Source organism: Megalobrama amblycephala, linkage group LG18 (assembly GCF_018812025.1).
Source record: "Megalobrama amblycephala isolate DHTTF-2021 linkage group LG18, ASM1881202v1, whole genome shotgun sequence".
Lineage (NCBI taxonomy): Eukaryota > Metazoa > Chordata > Actinopteri > Cypriniformes > Xenocyprididae > Megalobrama > Megalobrama amblycephala.
In genome coordinates, this window is record NC_063061.1 from 37,393,776 (window position 1) to 37,412,380 (window position 18,605).

An 18,605-nucleotide genomic window follows, 5' to 3' on the forward strand; every position below is an offset into this window, starting at 1 on the left:
CAGCACTGTGATTCTGCAGAAGATCAGCTTATACAATACCGATTTTTTTTTATTTTTTTTAAATTTGTCCTTATCACAAAAAAAAAAAAAAAAAAATTCTTTTAGGCACACACAGACATCAAGTATCAGCCTGTGAATCCCAACAACGGTGACAAGCAACATATTCTGATCAACAGATCAACTCTGAACATTAGAAAACAAGCTACTAAAAAGTCACAGAAAAACAGCAAAATTTTAATAGTGAGAATAAATGAAATTACTAAGACAATTTAGCTCATAATTTATTCATATAGCAATGCATGATGGGAGCCATGGATGAGTTTTGATTGGTGACTCCCAGAATGCACTGCAACATGCTTTATGATGGCCACCACTGTTGAGATTCACAGGATGATTCTTGATGTTTGTGTGTTTAAATGAGTGCTTTTTTTTTTTTAAAATCAGAACTCTAAAAAAAAAAAAAATTATTGTAAAAGCTGATCTTGTGCTGTAGAATCACAGTGCTGCTGTAATCAATAATGTAAAAAAATTTTTTTCATAAAAAAAAAATTGTGTTTGGACATCTATCTGATTTTCATTTTCAATCAAAGTTTGACGTCTATGGGTGATGTTGAAGTCCACATCCAGCGCCCGATGGGAAACTTCCCTCTAAAAACTTTATAAGAATGTTAGGGCATAATGTTCTAACAATGTTATCACTAAACATTTTTACAATGTTTTTAAATAATGTTATCCTAACTTTTTAGGAGAATATTCTGGTAACAAAAATAAAACTTGCCGCTGAAAACATTACCAGAACATAGCATAATGTTCTCAAAACATTCTTATAACAATAACATTTCTAGCTGGGATAGGTCTCAGCACCTAATTAGCTGGAAGAGCACGGTGAATGCTTTGATTGATACATGTTTCCAACTGAAAAACACATCTCACATACTCTTACTCATCTTAAAGTATTTGTTTTTCTGTGTATGAAAGAAATGTTTGTGTTTTGATTCTTGTATGAAGAATTATTTGGCTATAAAGACAATCTGCTTATAATGATGATGCAGTATATTTGCTTCATATTTGTTTATTAAAATGCATATTTTGAGTTCTTCAATTCATGATACAAAGAACAGCAGAGCAACAAAAGCTTTATTCAGTGAACTACAGTAATGCATCAGAATGTGTCTCATATTCGCTGATCTTCACTGTAGAGTCTGAAGTCTTGAATCTGGACTCACTGAAACAGGAAGTAGAAGAGCAGAGGAGAGAAGAGCAGGAGGAAGCTTCCCTTAAACACTCCATCTAATCAAGATGATGAAGAAAATTAGTATACTACTACTAATAATAATAATAATAGTGAATTAAAATGGCATGTTCATTGTTGATCAATTTTGTCACAATTTTCTAAAACAACAAAAACTCTCAGAAAGCACTAGACTCATTCAAAAACTCCTTTTTACACTGTTCTGCTTTACACTATTCTTGACTACACTTGAAATTTGAATTAATTCTTCTGCTGCTATTGCCTTGAACCGAGCCCGAGTGCGACTGTCCCTCCTCCCCACTCCCCCGATGACCTGCACTCATATTGCACTTTTTTATTTATTTATTTATTTATTTTTAATTAATATTACACATTTGCTTACAAAGTACAGAAGTGAGAAATAGCCAAGAGAAAAGAGCCAGGGGTTCAGGGATGGCCAAACATGACGTCACATTGAAAATGAGAAAGGAAAGGTAAATAAATAAATAAATGGGGAAATATCAATTAAACAGATCACATGAACATAATCCTCCCCACAAAACAAAATATTATTTTAAAAACTTAAAATATTAAGTTTTTATATATATAAAATTATTTTAAAAACATAAAAAGGTCAAGAACTAAAACAAACCCTGACCACCATGATGGTGGCATAATTTATTGACCAATAAAACACCAACATTTAAACATTTAATTCTCAATAAGAAATTATTTAGACATGTGACAGAAATAAAGTCAATATGGTTAGTAATAAGTAAATCATATCTTGAGAGATTTAATGTCTTTTACCTTCAGTTGATTTCAATTAAATGGTTTTGGCTGAAGTCACTTGTAGTTCTTGTGTTTCTCTTTTCTTCAGTGATTCTGCTTGTTAACAGCAGGTGTTTATCATTAATGTTCAATCATCCCTGAATTAATAGCTTAATTATCTCATTAACTTTAACTCTGCTTCAGTGTTTTTTTAACACTATTCAGAGAGGGACCAAATGTTATCTGAGCAGAGTTGATTTAACTCTGGGGATTTTACTGTGAACTTTTGTGTCATCAGAACAGGGTGTTCATCGCACCACCGTTTCCGTTTAAAAAACGTTTTATCGGGGCTAAACGCAGCCCAGTTCACAGCTGGCTGACGCCTCCATGTCAGCAGCCAATTCTTTCTTCTTCATCGCAAAATTCAGTTGACATTTTTTCTTAAACATGAGCAAACCGTAGCAGACGATTATCACTTAACATCCAAATAGGGCGCAGATTGAAAGCGAAAAGTCCGTTTTATTGTTTAAATTTAACTTTGTTAATGGACGCTAGGTCTCAACACTTCTTGCCATCTTGCGCGCTCCCGTTAGTATTCCTCATATTGCACTTAACATTCCGGGCCGGAGTACGCTTACGTCATATACGATGCAACTTTTTGAATGGAAAAAATAGGAAGAAATGCACTTTCACTAAGATATCATAGATATCTAAGATAGATTTATCATTTATGTTGCACAGCGATTTTCACTTGCACGTATCAGAGGATTATTATGAAGGCAGCTGACGTTAATGGAGGAATTTGCAGCTTTACTTGCAAACTACAGTTCCTGTTCATCAATAAGGTGAGAATCAGACCAGTTATAAACCCAAATACACTCAAATTAATTACATAAATTGATGAGTGTACTAGTAATAGCCTAAAGATGTTTGACGTCGTAATGATGACAGTGGAGCCAAAGTCCCTTTAAGACAAGTCATTTCACTCGGCGGCCATCTTTGAAACGCCTCTCGGGCATCCAAGTGCAGCTCCTATCTCTTTGAATGGGAAACATAAAATTCTCCAAAGCTGTTTGTCAAGCTTTCGATTAAATTTCACATTTGAAATCACCAATGAAATCTGACAACAACTGTCTCATAAATTTTGTTTCTAAACACTCGAATCATGACAAAAAACAGTATTGTTCAGGCTGGATCAAGCTAATGTGCAGTCCTAAATGCGTGTCTCTTATGCCTTATTTCGGAGGTGCGTGTCTGACTGTTTCTATAGAAACCGGAGCTTCTAACAGCCGCTGCAGTGACGCAATGACTTTACCAATCGGCGATTGGCTATTATTTAGAAGGTGGGACTTATTCCACCATTATTGTGCGTTGCACTTTCTCCCTTTCAAAGCAATAGGAGTGACGCATCGTGTGTTATTCTATAGTCTTTGGTAGAGCACACATAACTGTTCCATGCTCAGGCACAGGGGCAGTTTAGTTCGAAACGGGGCACGGTTGGCATGGAAAATCACAAATGTGAAAGCTGTCATGCGAACTCGGGTGCGCACCGGGGTACCGAACCCGAGACTACCTCAAGGAGGTGGTCTGAGTTCAGTTGCACTCGAACTGTGCCGCGGTTCGCGTGAATATGAAAGCAACATGAACGCGGGTGCGCACTTGTTCAGGAAGTAAAGTAACCTGCGCATGCGTTTTCACCGATTGTAATGTATTTACTTATATAAAACACATGTAAGAGATGATAGTCTTGATGCTTTACCTTGGATTCGAGCAGGAGTGAGTCTGCAGCGTATTCGTGCTTTAAGAGTGCAATCGGTGGCAAATGAATGGTAATCAGCTGTCTCCTCAAAATAGGCTGCTTGCAAACAGCGGAAAACTGTCTACATGCAGCGCACATACAGTAAACAAAAGTGTCGTATACTCAGCTGCACATAATAGCACCACCAGAGGTGGGAAGTCCAGGGGTCAGAGAGTAAAAGTCCTGCCATATTTTTATTCCACCCACTGAAGCATTAATGAGATAAATAAGTGATTAATTGAGTGATGATTGAGCATTATTGAAGACACCTGATGTTAACAAGCAGAATCACCAAAGGAGAAAATCACAGTTTTTAAGACACCATCACAGAAATCAGGGTTTGCTTTAGTTGAGCTCTTGATCCTTGACTTTTTAATATTAGGTTTTGTTTGGGCAGTTTTAACTTGGTGTTGGTTATGTTTTCACATAATCATCATTTGATCGGAATTCATTTAGAGCCCAACCTTAGTTAGATTTACATTATTGATTACAGCAGCACTGTGATTCTACAGCAGAAGATTAACTTGTAGAATACAAACGTACATCAAGAATCAGTCTGTGAATCTCAACAGTGGTGAGAGTAATAAAGCATGTTGCAATGAATTCTGGGTGGCACCAATCAAAATTCATCCATGCCTCCCATCATGCATTGCTGCATGAATAAATTATGAGCTTAATTGTCATAGTAATTTTCTTTATTCTCACTATTTAAATGTTGCTGTTTTTATGTGACTTTTTAGTAGCTCGTTTTCTAATATTTAGAGTTGATCTGTTTATCAGAATATGTTGCTTGTCACCGTCGTTGAGATTCATACGCTGATTCTTGATGTCTGTGTGAGCCTAAAAGAAAGGTTTTTCTTTTGATAAGGATAACTTTAAAAAAAAAAAAAGTATTTATAAAGCTGATCTACAGTGCTGCTGTAATCAATAATGTGAATGTAACTCAGAGATTGGGCTCTAAATGAGTTCAGTGATTCAGATCAAATAATGATTATGTGAAAACATAACCAACACCACCTGACCATCTTTTCTCTTTGCTTGTCCAGTTGGTTTTAATGCAGTTAAAACAGCCCAAACAAATTCTAATATTAAAAAGTCAAGGGTAAAGAGCTCAACTAAAGCAAACCCTGATCTCTGTGATGGTGTCTTAAAAACTGTGATTTTCTCCTTTGGTGATTCTGCTTGTTATCATCAGGTGTCTTCAATAATGGTCAATCATCACTCAATTAATCACTTATTTATCTCATTAACTTTAACATAAAACAAAACAAAAATATGGCAGGACTTTTACTTTCTGACCCCTGGACTTTCCACCTCTGGCTGTAACTGAGTTATAACAGCCAGACAAGCACAGAGAAAAGATGATCAGGTGGTGTTGGTTATGTTTTCACATAATCATTATTTGATCTGAATCACTGAACTCATTTAGAGCCCAATCTCTGAGTTAGATTTACATTATTGATTATAGCAGCACTGTGATTCTACAGCAGAAGATCAGCTATATCAATACAATCCAAAGTATTTTGCAAAAGGTGTTCTGATTTAAAGGTGCCATCGAAAGTTTTTTTTAAAAGATGTAATATAAGTCTAAGGTGTCCCCTGAATGTGTCTGTGAAGTTTCAGCTCAAAATACCCCATAGATTTTTTTTAAATTAATTTTTTTAACTGCCTATTTTGGGGCATCATTAACTATGCACCGATTCAGGCTGCTGGCCATTTAAATCTCACGCTCCCTGCCCCCCGAGCTCTCGACTATGATACAGTGCATAAACAAAGTTCACACAGCTAATATAACCCTCAAATGGATCTTTACAAGATGTTCGTCATGCATGCTGCATGCATGCTTCGGGTCATGTGAGTATAGTATTTATTTGGATGTTTACATTTGATTCTGAATGAGTTTGATAGTGCTCCGTGGCTAAAGCTAACATTACACACTGTTGGAGAGATTTATAGAGAATGAAGTTGTGTTTATGAATTATACAGACTGCAAGTGTTTAAAAATGAAAATAGCGACGGCTCTTGTCTCCGTGAATACAGTAAGAAACGATGGTAACTTTAACCACATTTAACAGTACATTAGCAACATGCTAACGAAACATTTAGAAAGACAGTTTACAAATATCACTAAAAAATATCATGTCATCATGAATCATGTCAGTTATTATTGCTCCATCTGCCATTTTTCGCTATTGTTCTTGCTTGCTTACCTAGTCTGATGATTCAGCTCTGCAGATCCAGACGTTAATACTGGCTGCCCTTGTGTAATGCCTTTCATAATGTTGGGAACATGGGCTGGCATATGCAAATATTGGGGGGCGTACATATTAATGATCCTGACTGTTACGTAATAGTCGGTATTATGTTGAGATTTGCCTGTTCTTCGGAGGTCTTTTAAACAAATGAGATTTATATAAGAAGGAGGAAACAATGGAGTTTGAGACTCACTGTATGTCATTTCCATGTACTGAACTCTGGTTATTCAACTATGCCAAGGTAAATTCAATTTTTAATTCTAGGGCACCTTTAAAAAAAAAATAAAATAAAATAATGTAATTCATTTAGACACACAGAGATCAAGAATCAGTGTATGAATCTCAACAGTGACTGTCAAAAAGAATGTTGCAATGCATTCTGGGTGCCACCAATCAAAATTCATCCATGGCTCCCATCATGAATAAATCATGAGCTTAATTGTTTTAGTAATTTCCTTTATTGTCACTATTTTTATTAATTTTTTTTCTGTTTTTCTGTGACTTTTTAGTAGCTTGTTTTCTAATGTTCAGAGTTGATCTGTTGATCAGAATATGTTGCTTGTCACCGTCATTGAGATTCATACGCTGATTCTTGATGTCTGTGTGTGCCTAAAAGAATTTTTTTTTTTAGAACAACTTTTGTGAAATCCTTTGGATTGTATTGAAAAAGCTGATCTTGTGCTGTAGAATCACAGTGCTGCTGTAATCAATAATGTAAATCTAACTCAGAGATTGGGCTCTAAATGAGTTCAGTGATTCAGATCAAATAATGATTATGTGAAATCATAACCAACACCACCTGGTTATCTTTTCTCTTTGCTTGTCTGGCTGTTATAACTCAGTTACAGCAGCCCAAACAACAACAACAAAAAAAATATTAAAAAGTCAAGGGTCAAGAGCTCAACTAAAGCAAACCCTGACCTCTGTGATGGTGTCTTAAAAACTGTGATTTTGTCCTTTGGTGATTCTGCTTGTTATCATCAGGTGTCTTCAATAATGGTCAATCATCACTCAATTAAACACTTATTTATCTCATTAACTTTAACACCGCTTCAGTGGGTGGAATAAAAATATGGCAGAACTTTTACTTTCTGACCCCTGGACTTTCCACCTCTGCTAACCAGATTGACTTTATTTCTGTCACACATCTACAGCAGTTCTTATTGAGAATTAACAGAGGTTTAGATGTTGATGTCTTAATGAAAATGTGGAGTCCAGTGTTTGCTTTAGTTGAGCGCTTGGCTTTTGTTAAGTTGCTTCTTTATAAACAATTATAGGTGTTTTCAGAAAACACTGCTGCATTGATAAAGCAGGTAAGTATTTTTGTCTTATAATAACAGACAAGCAACTGCTTTTTCTGTAATCGTTGGCTTAAGGATTTGAAGAGCATAAAACTCAATTGATGTGAAAAATATAATGTGTAACACCGTTGTTTCGCTCTGATGCTGAATGTTACTACAAATAACACTGTCATTGTTAACTACATTTACAACTTGTGTTGCGTTAATTATACACTCACAGACATCAACATTCGGGCATATGAAACACAACAATAGTGATATGCTTCATGCCAGCATACAAAACACATTCATGATTCCCAGCATGCATTGCACCATGAATAAATTATGCAGCTGATTTTTTTTTTTTTTACTTTTAAATAGTTTTAGACAATATTACACAAATCATTTCAGTGTTACAAATGATTTTTAGCACATCATTTGAGTTTATTGTTTTTCAACTTCAACTCCAAAAATAAACAAAACTACAAAAAAAAGTTATTTGTCTATTATTAAAACAGACAGGCTGATCTGCTTTACCAGTGCAGCTGTTGAATGATAAAACACTGACAGCCAATCAGAATCCATTCTAATTTAACGGCTCGTGCATTTAAAATGGCATTGGAGAAGTTAATTGGTGAGTATATCAAGTATACTTAAGTTTAATCTTAAGTATATTTCTGAGCGGTACATAAAAAAAGACTGAAAGTATACTTTCTTATTTTTAATTTAAAAGAATTGTAGTACACTTGAATAAATGTTTTTGCAAGGGAGTCCATCGCATGCAATGACAAATGTTGACTGACATCACAGGTTCATAATGAGAATCCCTGAAATCAACATTGAAAAAATAAACTGATTTTAAGTTTTGTTTTGTTTACACTCTGACACAACCATCACCAAAACTCTGTGTACCTACAGGCAGAGGTGGAAAGTCCAGGGGTCAGAAAGTAAAAATCCTGCCATATTTTTATTCCACCCACTGAAGCGGTGTTAAAGTTAATGAGATAATTAAGTGATTAATTGAGTGATGATTGACCATTATTGAAGACACCTGATGATAACAAGCAGAATCACCAAAGGAGAAAATCACAATTTTTAAAACACCATCACAGAGATCAGGGTTTGCTTTAGTTGAGCTCTTGACCCTTGACTTTTTAATGTTAGAATTTATTTGGACTGCTGTAACTGAGTTATAACATCCAGACAAGCAAAGAGAAAAGATGATCAGGTGGTGTTGGTTATGTTTTCATATAATCATTATTTGATCTGAATCACTGAACTCATTTAGAGCCCAATCTCTGAGTTAGATTTACATTATTGATTACAGCAGCACTGTGATTCTACAGCAGAAGATCCAGTTTTTTCAAGATAATCCAGGGTTGTATCAAAAGTTGTTTAAAAAAAGAAAAGCTCTTATTTAGACACACAGAGATCAAGAATCAGACTGTGAATCTCAACAGTGGTGACTGTCAAAAAGAATGATGCAATGCATTCTGGGTGCCACCAATCAAAATTCATCCACGGCTCCTATCATGCATTGCTGCATGAATAAATTATGAGCTTAATTGTTTTAGTAATTTTCTTTATTGTCACTATTTTATTTTTTGCTGTTTTTATGTGACTTTTTAGTAGCTTGTTTTCTAATGTTCTGAGTTGATCTGTTTATCAGAATATGTTGCTTGTCACCGTCGTTGAGATTCATACGCTGATTCTTGATGTCTGTGTGTGCCTAAAAGAAAGTTTTTTTTGTTTGTTTTTTTTTTTATCAGAACAACTTTTAAGAAATCTTTTGCATTATATTGTAAAAGCTGATCTTCTGAATCACAGTGCTGCTGTAATCAATAATGTAAATCTAACTCAGAGATTGGGCTCTAAATGAGCTCAGATCAAATAATGATTATGTGAAAACATAACCAAGACCACCTGATCATCTTTTCTCTTTGCTTGTCTGGCTGTTATTACTCAGTTACAACAGCCCAAAAAAATTCTAATATTAAAAAGTCAAGGGTCAAGAGCCCAACTAAAGCAAACCCTGATCTCTGTGATGGTGTCTTAAAAATTGTGATTTTCTCCTTTGGTGATTCTGCTTGTTATCATCAGGTGTCTTCAATAATGGTCAATCATCACTCAATTAAACACTTATTTATCTCATTAACTTTAACATAAAACAAAACAAAAATATGGCAGGACTTTTACTTTCTGACCCCTGGACTTTCCACCTCTGCCTACAGGTCAATTTGCACATTTACATATTCTTTTCAAAAATGTTATAGTTTTTTGAATTGCTTACACACTAAAAGTGGTACTTGAGGCGACTCTGTGAATCCATTCACTCATTTATCTGATCTTTAGACCAGTTCTGCTAAACTGCAAATACCTAATTTGTTCACTTAGAAACCAAAAAATGCCATCAAAAAGACCATCAAAATAAAGTGTTATTTAATGTTTGTGCTCCCTCTACAGGTGAAGGAGGGTAAAGGTGATAAATATGTAAGAGCAACTGAAAGCCAGAAGAGGGCGCTGCGAGTGCAGGTGAATACAGTCTTTGACAGTCTTTGCAGCATGGACTTTTTCTCCTTGGGATTCACTCCTGCTTTGTAATTCCCCATCTTTTAAGAAATCCCAAAGTTTTTTTATTCAAAACAAGTGAGTAAAAACACTTACTTTGAAAAATGCTTGCAGAATTTTGTCCAACTTAAACCAGAACCAAACATTTATCTTCATTTTTAAAATGTTTCAAGACTATCAAATCCTTGTCTTAATGTTGCTTTTTTGATATATTAAAAGAAAAAAATAAAAAAAAGAAAAAAAATGGACAAGAAATTCAAGTATCTGCTTTCAAACGTGTCTGCAGACCAAAGAGGTGCAGCCATTTCATTTTGCATGTCATTTTCAGCTTGTGGAGGTGCTGGTTAAGGGGATAAAAATATGTCAAAAGATGATGATGATCTTGTTAAAGAATGATAATGAATTTAACTAATTCTTGCTTAATGCAGTGTGTCTGACCTCATGTTTTGATTTTGCAGGGAATGGAATATCTGTAGGAAATCACATGGATATGCATATGAATATATGAATATGTAAATTAGCCCCACCTCCACTCGCTCACGCAGCTCAGAGATCCACTCGGTCAACTCACTGAGTTAAACGCTGCATAATGGTGTCAGTCTTTACAACATCGGACACATAACTGTAATTAATATGATTAGCATTTTGCTCGACTATGTGATCAAACAGGTAATAATGTGTTGCTAATGTTACACAAACCATGTTCCCGTTCACCATCTCAGAGTCAGACAGCTGCCTTCTGAAAATCAGTATCCTTACGAACGCTTTGAACATCAGTGGAGAAAGGCATATAGTTCATCATAACATTGTAATTGATCTCATATGCTCTCTATATTACTAAATCTACATGATTTTTTGAAACACTTATGATGTAACAAAGTTTTGTGTACTGAAGTCACATGACTTTGGCAGTTTGATACACTCTCCAAACCACTGATTTGACACAAAAGACTCATAAAGCTTTGAAGCTTCATGAAACAGTGTTTTGAAATCGCCCATCACTAGATATTCTTCAATAAAGTCTTTTTTCTTTTTTTTTTTTTGTTGCACACAAAGTATTCTTGTCACTTCATGACATTAAGTTTGAACCACTGTAGTCACGTGAACTGTTTTAAATGTCTTCAGTAACTTTCTGGGCATCTGAATGTGTTCGTTTTCTTGCTGGTAATGCAGGCCTCACTGAGCCATTGGACTTTATCAAAAATATCATAATTTGTGTTCTGAAAATGAACGAAGGTCTTACGGTTGTAGAACGACGTGAGGGTGAGTAATAAATGACAGAATTTTCAGTTTTGGGTGAACTAACCCTTTAACAGTCTTCAATCAGCCTGAGAGTTTGACTGAGAAAGCTAGAGAAGAGCAGAAACAGATGAAGTGATGATAATAACAGAGCAGAGTTTATTGAATAATCTTAGTTGCATATGGTTTAATGCTCAGACTTCATCTAGATGTTACATTACTCAATGCTCTGACTTTGTCTGACCAGTACAATTCCAATAAGTGTCATTATACCAAGGGAAAAACAATGGAAAATTACTGCTTCACAACATCATCCTGTGACGATAAAAACCTTGAAACAGAGACATTCTCTTATCTCCTACCCGTGAAGACAAACATCCCTTTAGACCACACAATCATATGATTTAAAGAAATAATAAGTAATATACTGTAAAATATAAAAACATTAAATGACATGAATGAATAATAATAATGATAAAATGAATAAATGATGTAAATAATAATAATATTAATAAATGATAAATCAAATGACAACTACATAAATGACCAATGATTATAAATGATTATGAAATTAAATATAAAAAACAATAATAAAATATTAAGAAAAGAAAACATCAATGTATCAACACTCTTATGGTAATTTTCCCCTGCGCACCTGAAGTTTACTTGAGTCGTCCCATAATCGACGCTTAAATAATTTATACTCTAGTGCGTCTCCTAATCGACATTGGTCAGCGTCTTGACCCTTTTGACATGAGTGTTGATTTAAATTAATGTTTATTTGTAATTTACGGTTATTCAAAAAAAAATTAGCTGCTTGCTGATGATATTTACGTTTGCAAACTTAAAAAAAAAGAAGAGGCAATCAGTTGCCTCAAATTTTTTGAGTTAGTAGAACTTATCCGGGTTTACTGTGGATGTTACTTGTCCAGTTATTGGATACATTGAGCACCTTGGCATACATGTGCGCTAAAGGCAATGCCAAATTAACATCTCCGTTGTGAGGTTCCAACCATAGATGGAAATAATAGATCTGAGTTATCAATCAGTAAGGAACCAACACAGTAAAGTATCATGGCAATATGTTAGCCTGGTTCCACCGTTTAGTGTGATAGTTAATCAAAATGATCCATAGACCTGGCTTTATTTGATATTCAGGCTTAAACCCTGTATGTGATTTGAACCTCAGCATCCCTGTACGTGTGTGGACTGAAAACAAAAACAAATACTGAGTGCACATAGATAGAGTCCAACTTAGCCGATATTCAGGGTGGTGTACCCATAAATCATCCTGAATGGATGTAAAGCCCATTGCTTATATAGCTCTGTCATGTGACAAAAATTCTCTAATTGTGACCTTGAAAGCCCAGAATGTCTCTGTTCTTGAAATGCCTCAGCTGATTGTTCTTAAAATGTCTCTGTAGTCTGTTCTTCCAGAAGATCCATCTTGAAGTCGAAGATTTTGAAGTTCAGTCTCTCTGACTGGAGTTCCTGTTATTCTGATTGTCAGTGTTGTTGTCACAGAGTGTCCTCGGCGTGATAGGCTTGAACTCTCTCAGCAAACTTCTGTCGATCTGCAACAACAAAACAAAAGAAAAGAAAACTTTTTGAAAAACAAGTTTGTTTAAATCTTGCAGGAATTATTTTGACTCCCTTATAGCGATATAGACAGATATCTCAGAGACTGTGTGGCGACTAAACTGAAGGTGGTGTAAACTACCCATTAGCCCCCACCCGCCATATCGTCATCACAGGCTCCCAAGTCACTAAAGGACAAGGTTCTTTTCATGACTCCTTGCGACAGCATTTCACCTGTCTCATTTTACTAATCTAAGGTGGGAGTATGAGCTAATTTACAATTATTAATATGTGTCCATTTAGTCTTGCCTAATAATTTTACAGCTTTTACTGATTTTACAGATTTTTTTCAGCGTTTTACAGATTTTACAGCTGAAGGGGAGTCTAACAAAACTACAGGAACCATCTTAGTTTTAAACTTGAATGCCATTTCTTAATGTAAATAATTTACCCTGACACAATACTATTTCCATGTTCCCCCTCTGGAGACAATTTCATGCTATTAAATTCATCTGCTTCAGCAAGATCTGTGACTGGCAATGACATTTTTTTACATTTCCAAAACATTCGGAGACGGTCATAAGCTCCACAGAACATTCAGGATGTTCTCTGTATGTTTAGAGACCCATAATTAATTTGAAACAAGCATGCTTTGAAACACAGTTTGAGCAGCCAGAAAAAACTCTAACATTAAAATGTCAAGAATCAAGAGCTCATCTAAAGAAAACACTCAACTTCATAACGGTGACTTCAAACTTGATTATTTTCAATAAAACGTCAACATCTAAACTTATGTTAATTCTGATTAAGTAGTTTTGTATGAAATAAATAAAGTCATGCTGGTTTGAAATAAGTGTGGATGGTGAGATCTAGAGCAGTGCTTCTCAAACCTGTCCTGGAGGTCATTTTGTCCGTCTCTCTATATCTGACACATCCAGTCTCTAATGAGCTCAAGAGTTGAATCAGGTGTGAAAGATATAAATTAGATATTCGATATTAAAGGATTATAAATTAGGATGCTTTACTTTAAGTTTACAGTTTTTGTTCTGTACCCGCTTTTGCCAGTCTTTGATCATTTTATAAAAATTATTTATTTATTTTTTTTTATAAATCTTTTTAATGCCAGGGCATTTCACACATTTTTTAAGTTTTTTATTTATTTATTTATTTTTTTACAGTGTACATTGTCTCAGTAAACAAGATCTTGCAAAGAAAATGAACCGAATAAGAACCAAATCCTTTGTACAACTTCCCAGAAATTATGGTATTTATGTCTATAAGACAGAGTCCTATAGGAAACTTATAGGAATGGTTTCAAAATATGATAGAAATTCTAATTAGAATCCCGTACAGTTTTCTTTCTGGAATCCTTTAGGATTTTTTGAAAAGGGCATGGTGCCAAAGACGTCACCTAACGTTCAGAGATGGTCACAATGTGGAGTTCTTTTAAGGGTTGGGGAACATTATTTGGTGGACCTTCAGGGAACATTCAGGATGTTCTGGGAATGTTTAGGGGACTATTACTATAGACCTTATGTAGCCCCGCCCCTTTTCAGCGTTGCGCTCGTTGTCTTTTGACTTCCGGTTTGTATTTCCACAGCGATATTACATTTATGAATGAACTGCTCGTTTTAAAATCTTCCCGATCTACTGACATTTGTTAAGACATCTGCTTTAAACATAACAATGCTCATGATAACTTTCATTAACTCTACAACAAGTAAATCCACTTAACCAACTAATTATTCTTTGAGAGCGATGCCATAGAAATGTACAGAGCTACCGCAAAACGGAAGTTCAAAGACAATTTTATAAAGATAGCGGCGCGCTTGTTTCTCTGGTAAATAAGGTCTATAGGACATTCTGTTAACTTCCCAAATGTCCTCTTTGTAACGTTCTTATGTGACCATGAAATAACCAAAATGGAACGTCCCCCTAAACTCATATAAGGAAACTTGAACTGCAGCACTTTCAGTATTTTCTGTAAATATTGAGAATTTTCGTCACCTTTAGAGATCTTTTAGGGAACATTGTGTAAGGTCATGAAAAGGTTGCCTTCTACGTGGTTAAATAATGGAAGAGCATCTGCTCATGTTAGTTCTGTCCTGTCGTTCCTTTCATTTAAAATCATTATCTTACACTAATAATTCATTATTTAAAACTGATCATTATTGTGGAGGAGAAACATTTATCGTGAGTGTTTGAGTGTGTCAAGTTTGACTTCACGAAGTTTTCTTGTTGAACCCACCCCTTTCTGAACAGACACAAAAGGAACGGAAACATTGTGATTTCATTCTGTTCCTGAGACAAGATGGATCTGCGAGTCTCTGTCGTTCTTCTTTTCATTTTTCTCACTGGAGGTACAAAAACAGCAAGTATTGAATGTATTATTTGGTACACTGAGATCACTGAATGTCTCTCTCTGTCTTTAAGGATATTCTCTCAAGTGTTATGTGTGTGTGCCTGATTCATGGGGTAACTGTAAAGCAACAGTGGAGACATGTCCAGATGATTGTTCTGCATGTTCAACATGTACAGCGAATCTATCATATGGTAAGTCCAGTGTGATGTGGAAATTTACATCTGTAGTTTACTGAAAGTTAATCTCATCACATAATTGCAATTGTTTGTGTATTGCAAGAGGAACATGATTTCTGGAATTGATTCTTTTGCCTATTTAGAAAGTTTATCTTTTTTGCAGGTTACAAAAACATAACCTTCACAATTAAAGGGTGTGCAACTCAATGTCAAAGTACGAAAGCAGAGATGCCAGATGGTACGACAGTGGATCTCCGCTGCTGTAAGAGTAACTTTTGCAATGCAGAAAATGCAGCAGGTATTGGCCTTTGTTTGGCTCCCCTAACACTGCATGTTTTTTTTTTTTTTTTTTTTTTTTTAAAACAGATTTAATTGATGTACTTTTTAATGACTACTGTTAGATAGGGCCAACACACACCAAACCTAAACAGGCCCAGTGCGGGCTTGCCCAGGCGAGGCCCACAGCTTTGGGTTCACTGCGGTCTCTCTGTGAGCAGCACATACTGGACTGCCCTCATTAAACCCATGATGGGCAGCCCGTTTGGGCCCAGAGCAACTTTTGTACCTTTGGACCCATGCAGGTTTTGTGTAGGCAGCCCACTTTCATTTCCCACGCTCTGTTTGGCTGCTCTTCAAAATTTAATGTGAAATTCAATATTATAACTCTGCACAGAAGGAATAAAAATTAATGACGAATTACAGTAATTCACATTTTATACAGAAAAATTACTGTATTTTTATACAGTATTTTTCTGTTTTCTTAAATTACTTTCAAATGTATGTAAAATTACAAAAATAATCAGTTAATTAATACAATAACAAAACAGTTAGATGATAAAATGGTCAAATGACTGGCAGCAACGGCTGCCAAACAAAAAACAAAATTAAAGTAAAATCTCCTTATTTAAATAAGCTAAAAACACTGTCACATGACCAGCATTAAACATTAACAGTTTGACTGTTTATTTAATACAAAACTTTTAGCTGTTGTTGACGTTTCATTGAAAATAAAGAAATTTGAAGTCACCGTAATGGAGGTAAGTGTTCATTTTAGTTAGGCTTTTCTTTGGCTGCTATAACTGTTTCTGAAGCGCATTTAAACATTTTAAGTTGATTACTTATTGATTATTTAGTGGCCTGATTCACTGATCTCTGAGTATGTTACCTGTTAGTTTTACAACAGCCTTATGATATGAAATTATCAGATAAAATTGGATAGTTTTTTATTATTCATTTTATAGAAAGTGTTTTGAGCTTTGTATTTTTAGACTCACTCAGACATAAAGAATGGTGACAATAAACAAAAATCTTTTTTTGTGACTTCAGTAGCTTGTTTTGTGATGTTCAGAGTTGATCTGTTGAGCTGAATAATTTCTGCATAATGAGAAAAACAGTCAAAACATTACAGAAAGCCAACAGTTCATGCAGTGTTATTCTAAGGCTACTATTAAAAATGATTAAACTGATCAGACTCTCACATGATGACTGAATCATCAATAAGTAATCATCACAATTTAATCAGTCGTTTTTCTCACAACCGTTACCATAATAAACTTGCTTCAGAAACACACAGTCACAGCAGCCAGTGAAAAATGAAAGCTAAAAAGCCAAGGATAAGCAAATGCTCTCCTCCATAACGGTGACTTCAAACTTATTATGTTCAATAAAACAAAAACATCTAAACCTCAGTTAATAATAGTTTTGAATGAAAGAAATAAAGTCAGAGTGGTTTGTAATAAGTGTTTAATGTTGTTTCTGTTATCTGAGTTTTGTGAGGTTATCATTGTGCTGGAGAGTAGCTCCTGTGCTTCAGTCAGTGATGATCCACAAACACAGTGTCATGTTCTGCTGCATGTTGCTTCATTTAAAGACAGTAACTGTGTAGCTGCTGATGCAGTGATAGTTATATTAGCTCATGTGTGATTTACTCTTGTTAGCTGATTGTTAACTAAAAGAGATTTACAATTTTCAGAGAATAATGTAAGATATTTTACTGTAATTTTACAGTTTTTGTTTGGCAGATGCTTCTGCTAGTCATTGACCGTTTCTTTTTATTGATCTTTATCCATTATTTTCATGAACGGTAAACGTTTGTCTCCCTGTGCTGCCAGATTTATTGTTGTAGATTAATAGTGAGGGCTGTCTGCTGGGGGCCTGTAAAAAAAGGGCCAGTGCAAGATTGTTTGCAGGGTAATTAATACTAATTTCTTTATCATCTTGATTAGATGGAGTGTTTAAGGGAAGCTTCCTCCTGCTCTTCTCTCCTCTGCTCTTCTACTTCCTGTTTCAGTGAGTCCAGATTCAAGACTTCAGATTCTACAGTGAAGATCAGCGAATATGAGACACATTCTTTCATACGCAGAAAATGAGATCCTTCGAGAAAGTATAAGATTACACAAGAGTGTGTAAACACACTTATGCATAAATCATGAAAATGTGATTGTGGTTGTTCATCTAGTAGGTTAACCAATCAAATGTCTGAAATTCTTAGAAGCAATATGACTGTCATGGTTTTCTGTTTTGATTTTGTTTTCAAGGTCTTTTATTTTTTGTTTCTTGTTTCCTGAGTTTGTAAATTAATAACTACTGATTTTTACAGTGGAAATGAATCAATCAAAAACTTCCTTTAGCTGGACAATAACTTTTTTTTCTAGAGCTGCTGTACAGTCAAAACAATCTCTGTTCCAGTAATTTCCTATTATCACTGTAAATCTGCTTTGAAACAATCTGTATTGTAAAAAGCACTTTATAAATGAAGGTGATTAAACTTCATTTTGTTCACCCTGGTTGCCATGGTTATTCATTATTTTATTGTTTAGAGCACATCTGTTTAGTACTGAGTTCATTATCTTGTGTATTTACAGTTTTCTACATTCGCTAGGACACATTTCTCAATACTTAGGTCACTTTTGCAAAACTCTTCAGTTCTCCTAACCAACTTTCATCTTGTCACAGCAGTTAATTCACATTCAAAATGCACTAAATCTACCAAAACACTTCATGTCTCAAATCAACTCATTCCACTAGCAAAATTTTTCAATCAACAAACACACTTTGTCAGTCAAAAAACACAGACCTAAAAAAACACTAACATCAGTTAGCATTATACACTGTTTTCTTTTGTAAAATTTCTTCACAAAACAAGAATAATCCTCTCTACTGCTTATAATTCACTGCAGTTTATGTTACATGATCCATATTTATATTACAGAACAAAATTATTCCTAAGTTTCCCTTTTGAATGGATGGTAATGAAACTGAAAGACATGTTCAGTTTCATCAAATTTTTTGATTTTTTTAGATTCAGAATACATTTCATTATCACAACTATATTACTGTAGCAAATT

The 18,605-nt window shown here is 34.9% G+C and overlaps 1 protein-coding gene and 1 long non-coding RNA gene across 4 annotated transcripts in view; both read left to right on the top strand.

Annotated features, from left to right (window-relative positions):
* The window catches only part of LOC125252712 (neurotoxin 3FTx-LI-like), a 49,707-nt gene that overhangs the window by 16,196 nt on the left and 14,906 nt on the right, over positions 1 to 18,605 (top strand). The window contains exon 1 of one of the 2 annotated variants that reach the window (XM_048166237.1): positions 15,017 to 15,080. The exons of the other annotated variant lie outside the window; for it this stretch is intronic. Within the exon in view, the coding sequence (XP_048022194.1) occupies positions 15,032 to 15,080 (49 nt within the window). The 5' untranslated portion in view covers positions 15,017 to 15,031. Of the gene's footprint in view, positions 1 to 15,016; positions 15,081 to 18,605 lie in introns of those variants that run through there. 2 annotated transcript variants of the gene reach the window in all.
* LOC125252715 lies at positions 15,114 to 18,039 on the top strand. Of its 2 annotated transcripts, XR_007181265.1 has the most exons (3): positions 15,114 to 15,273; positions 15,422 to 15,556; positions 17,484 to 18,039. It is a non-coding gene; the product is annotated as an uncharacterized LOC125252715 (long non-coding RNA). The 2 variants fall into 2 exon arrangements; XR_007181266.1 differs by lacking the exons at positions 15,114 to 15,273; positions 15,422 to 15,556 and adding an exon at positions 16,254 to 16,295.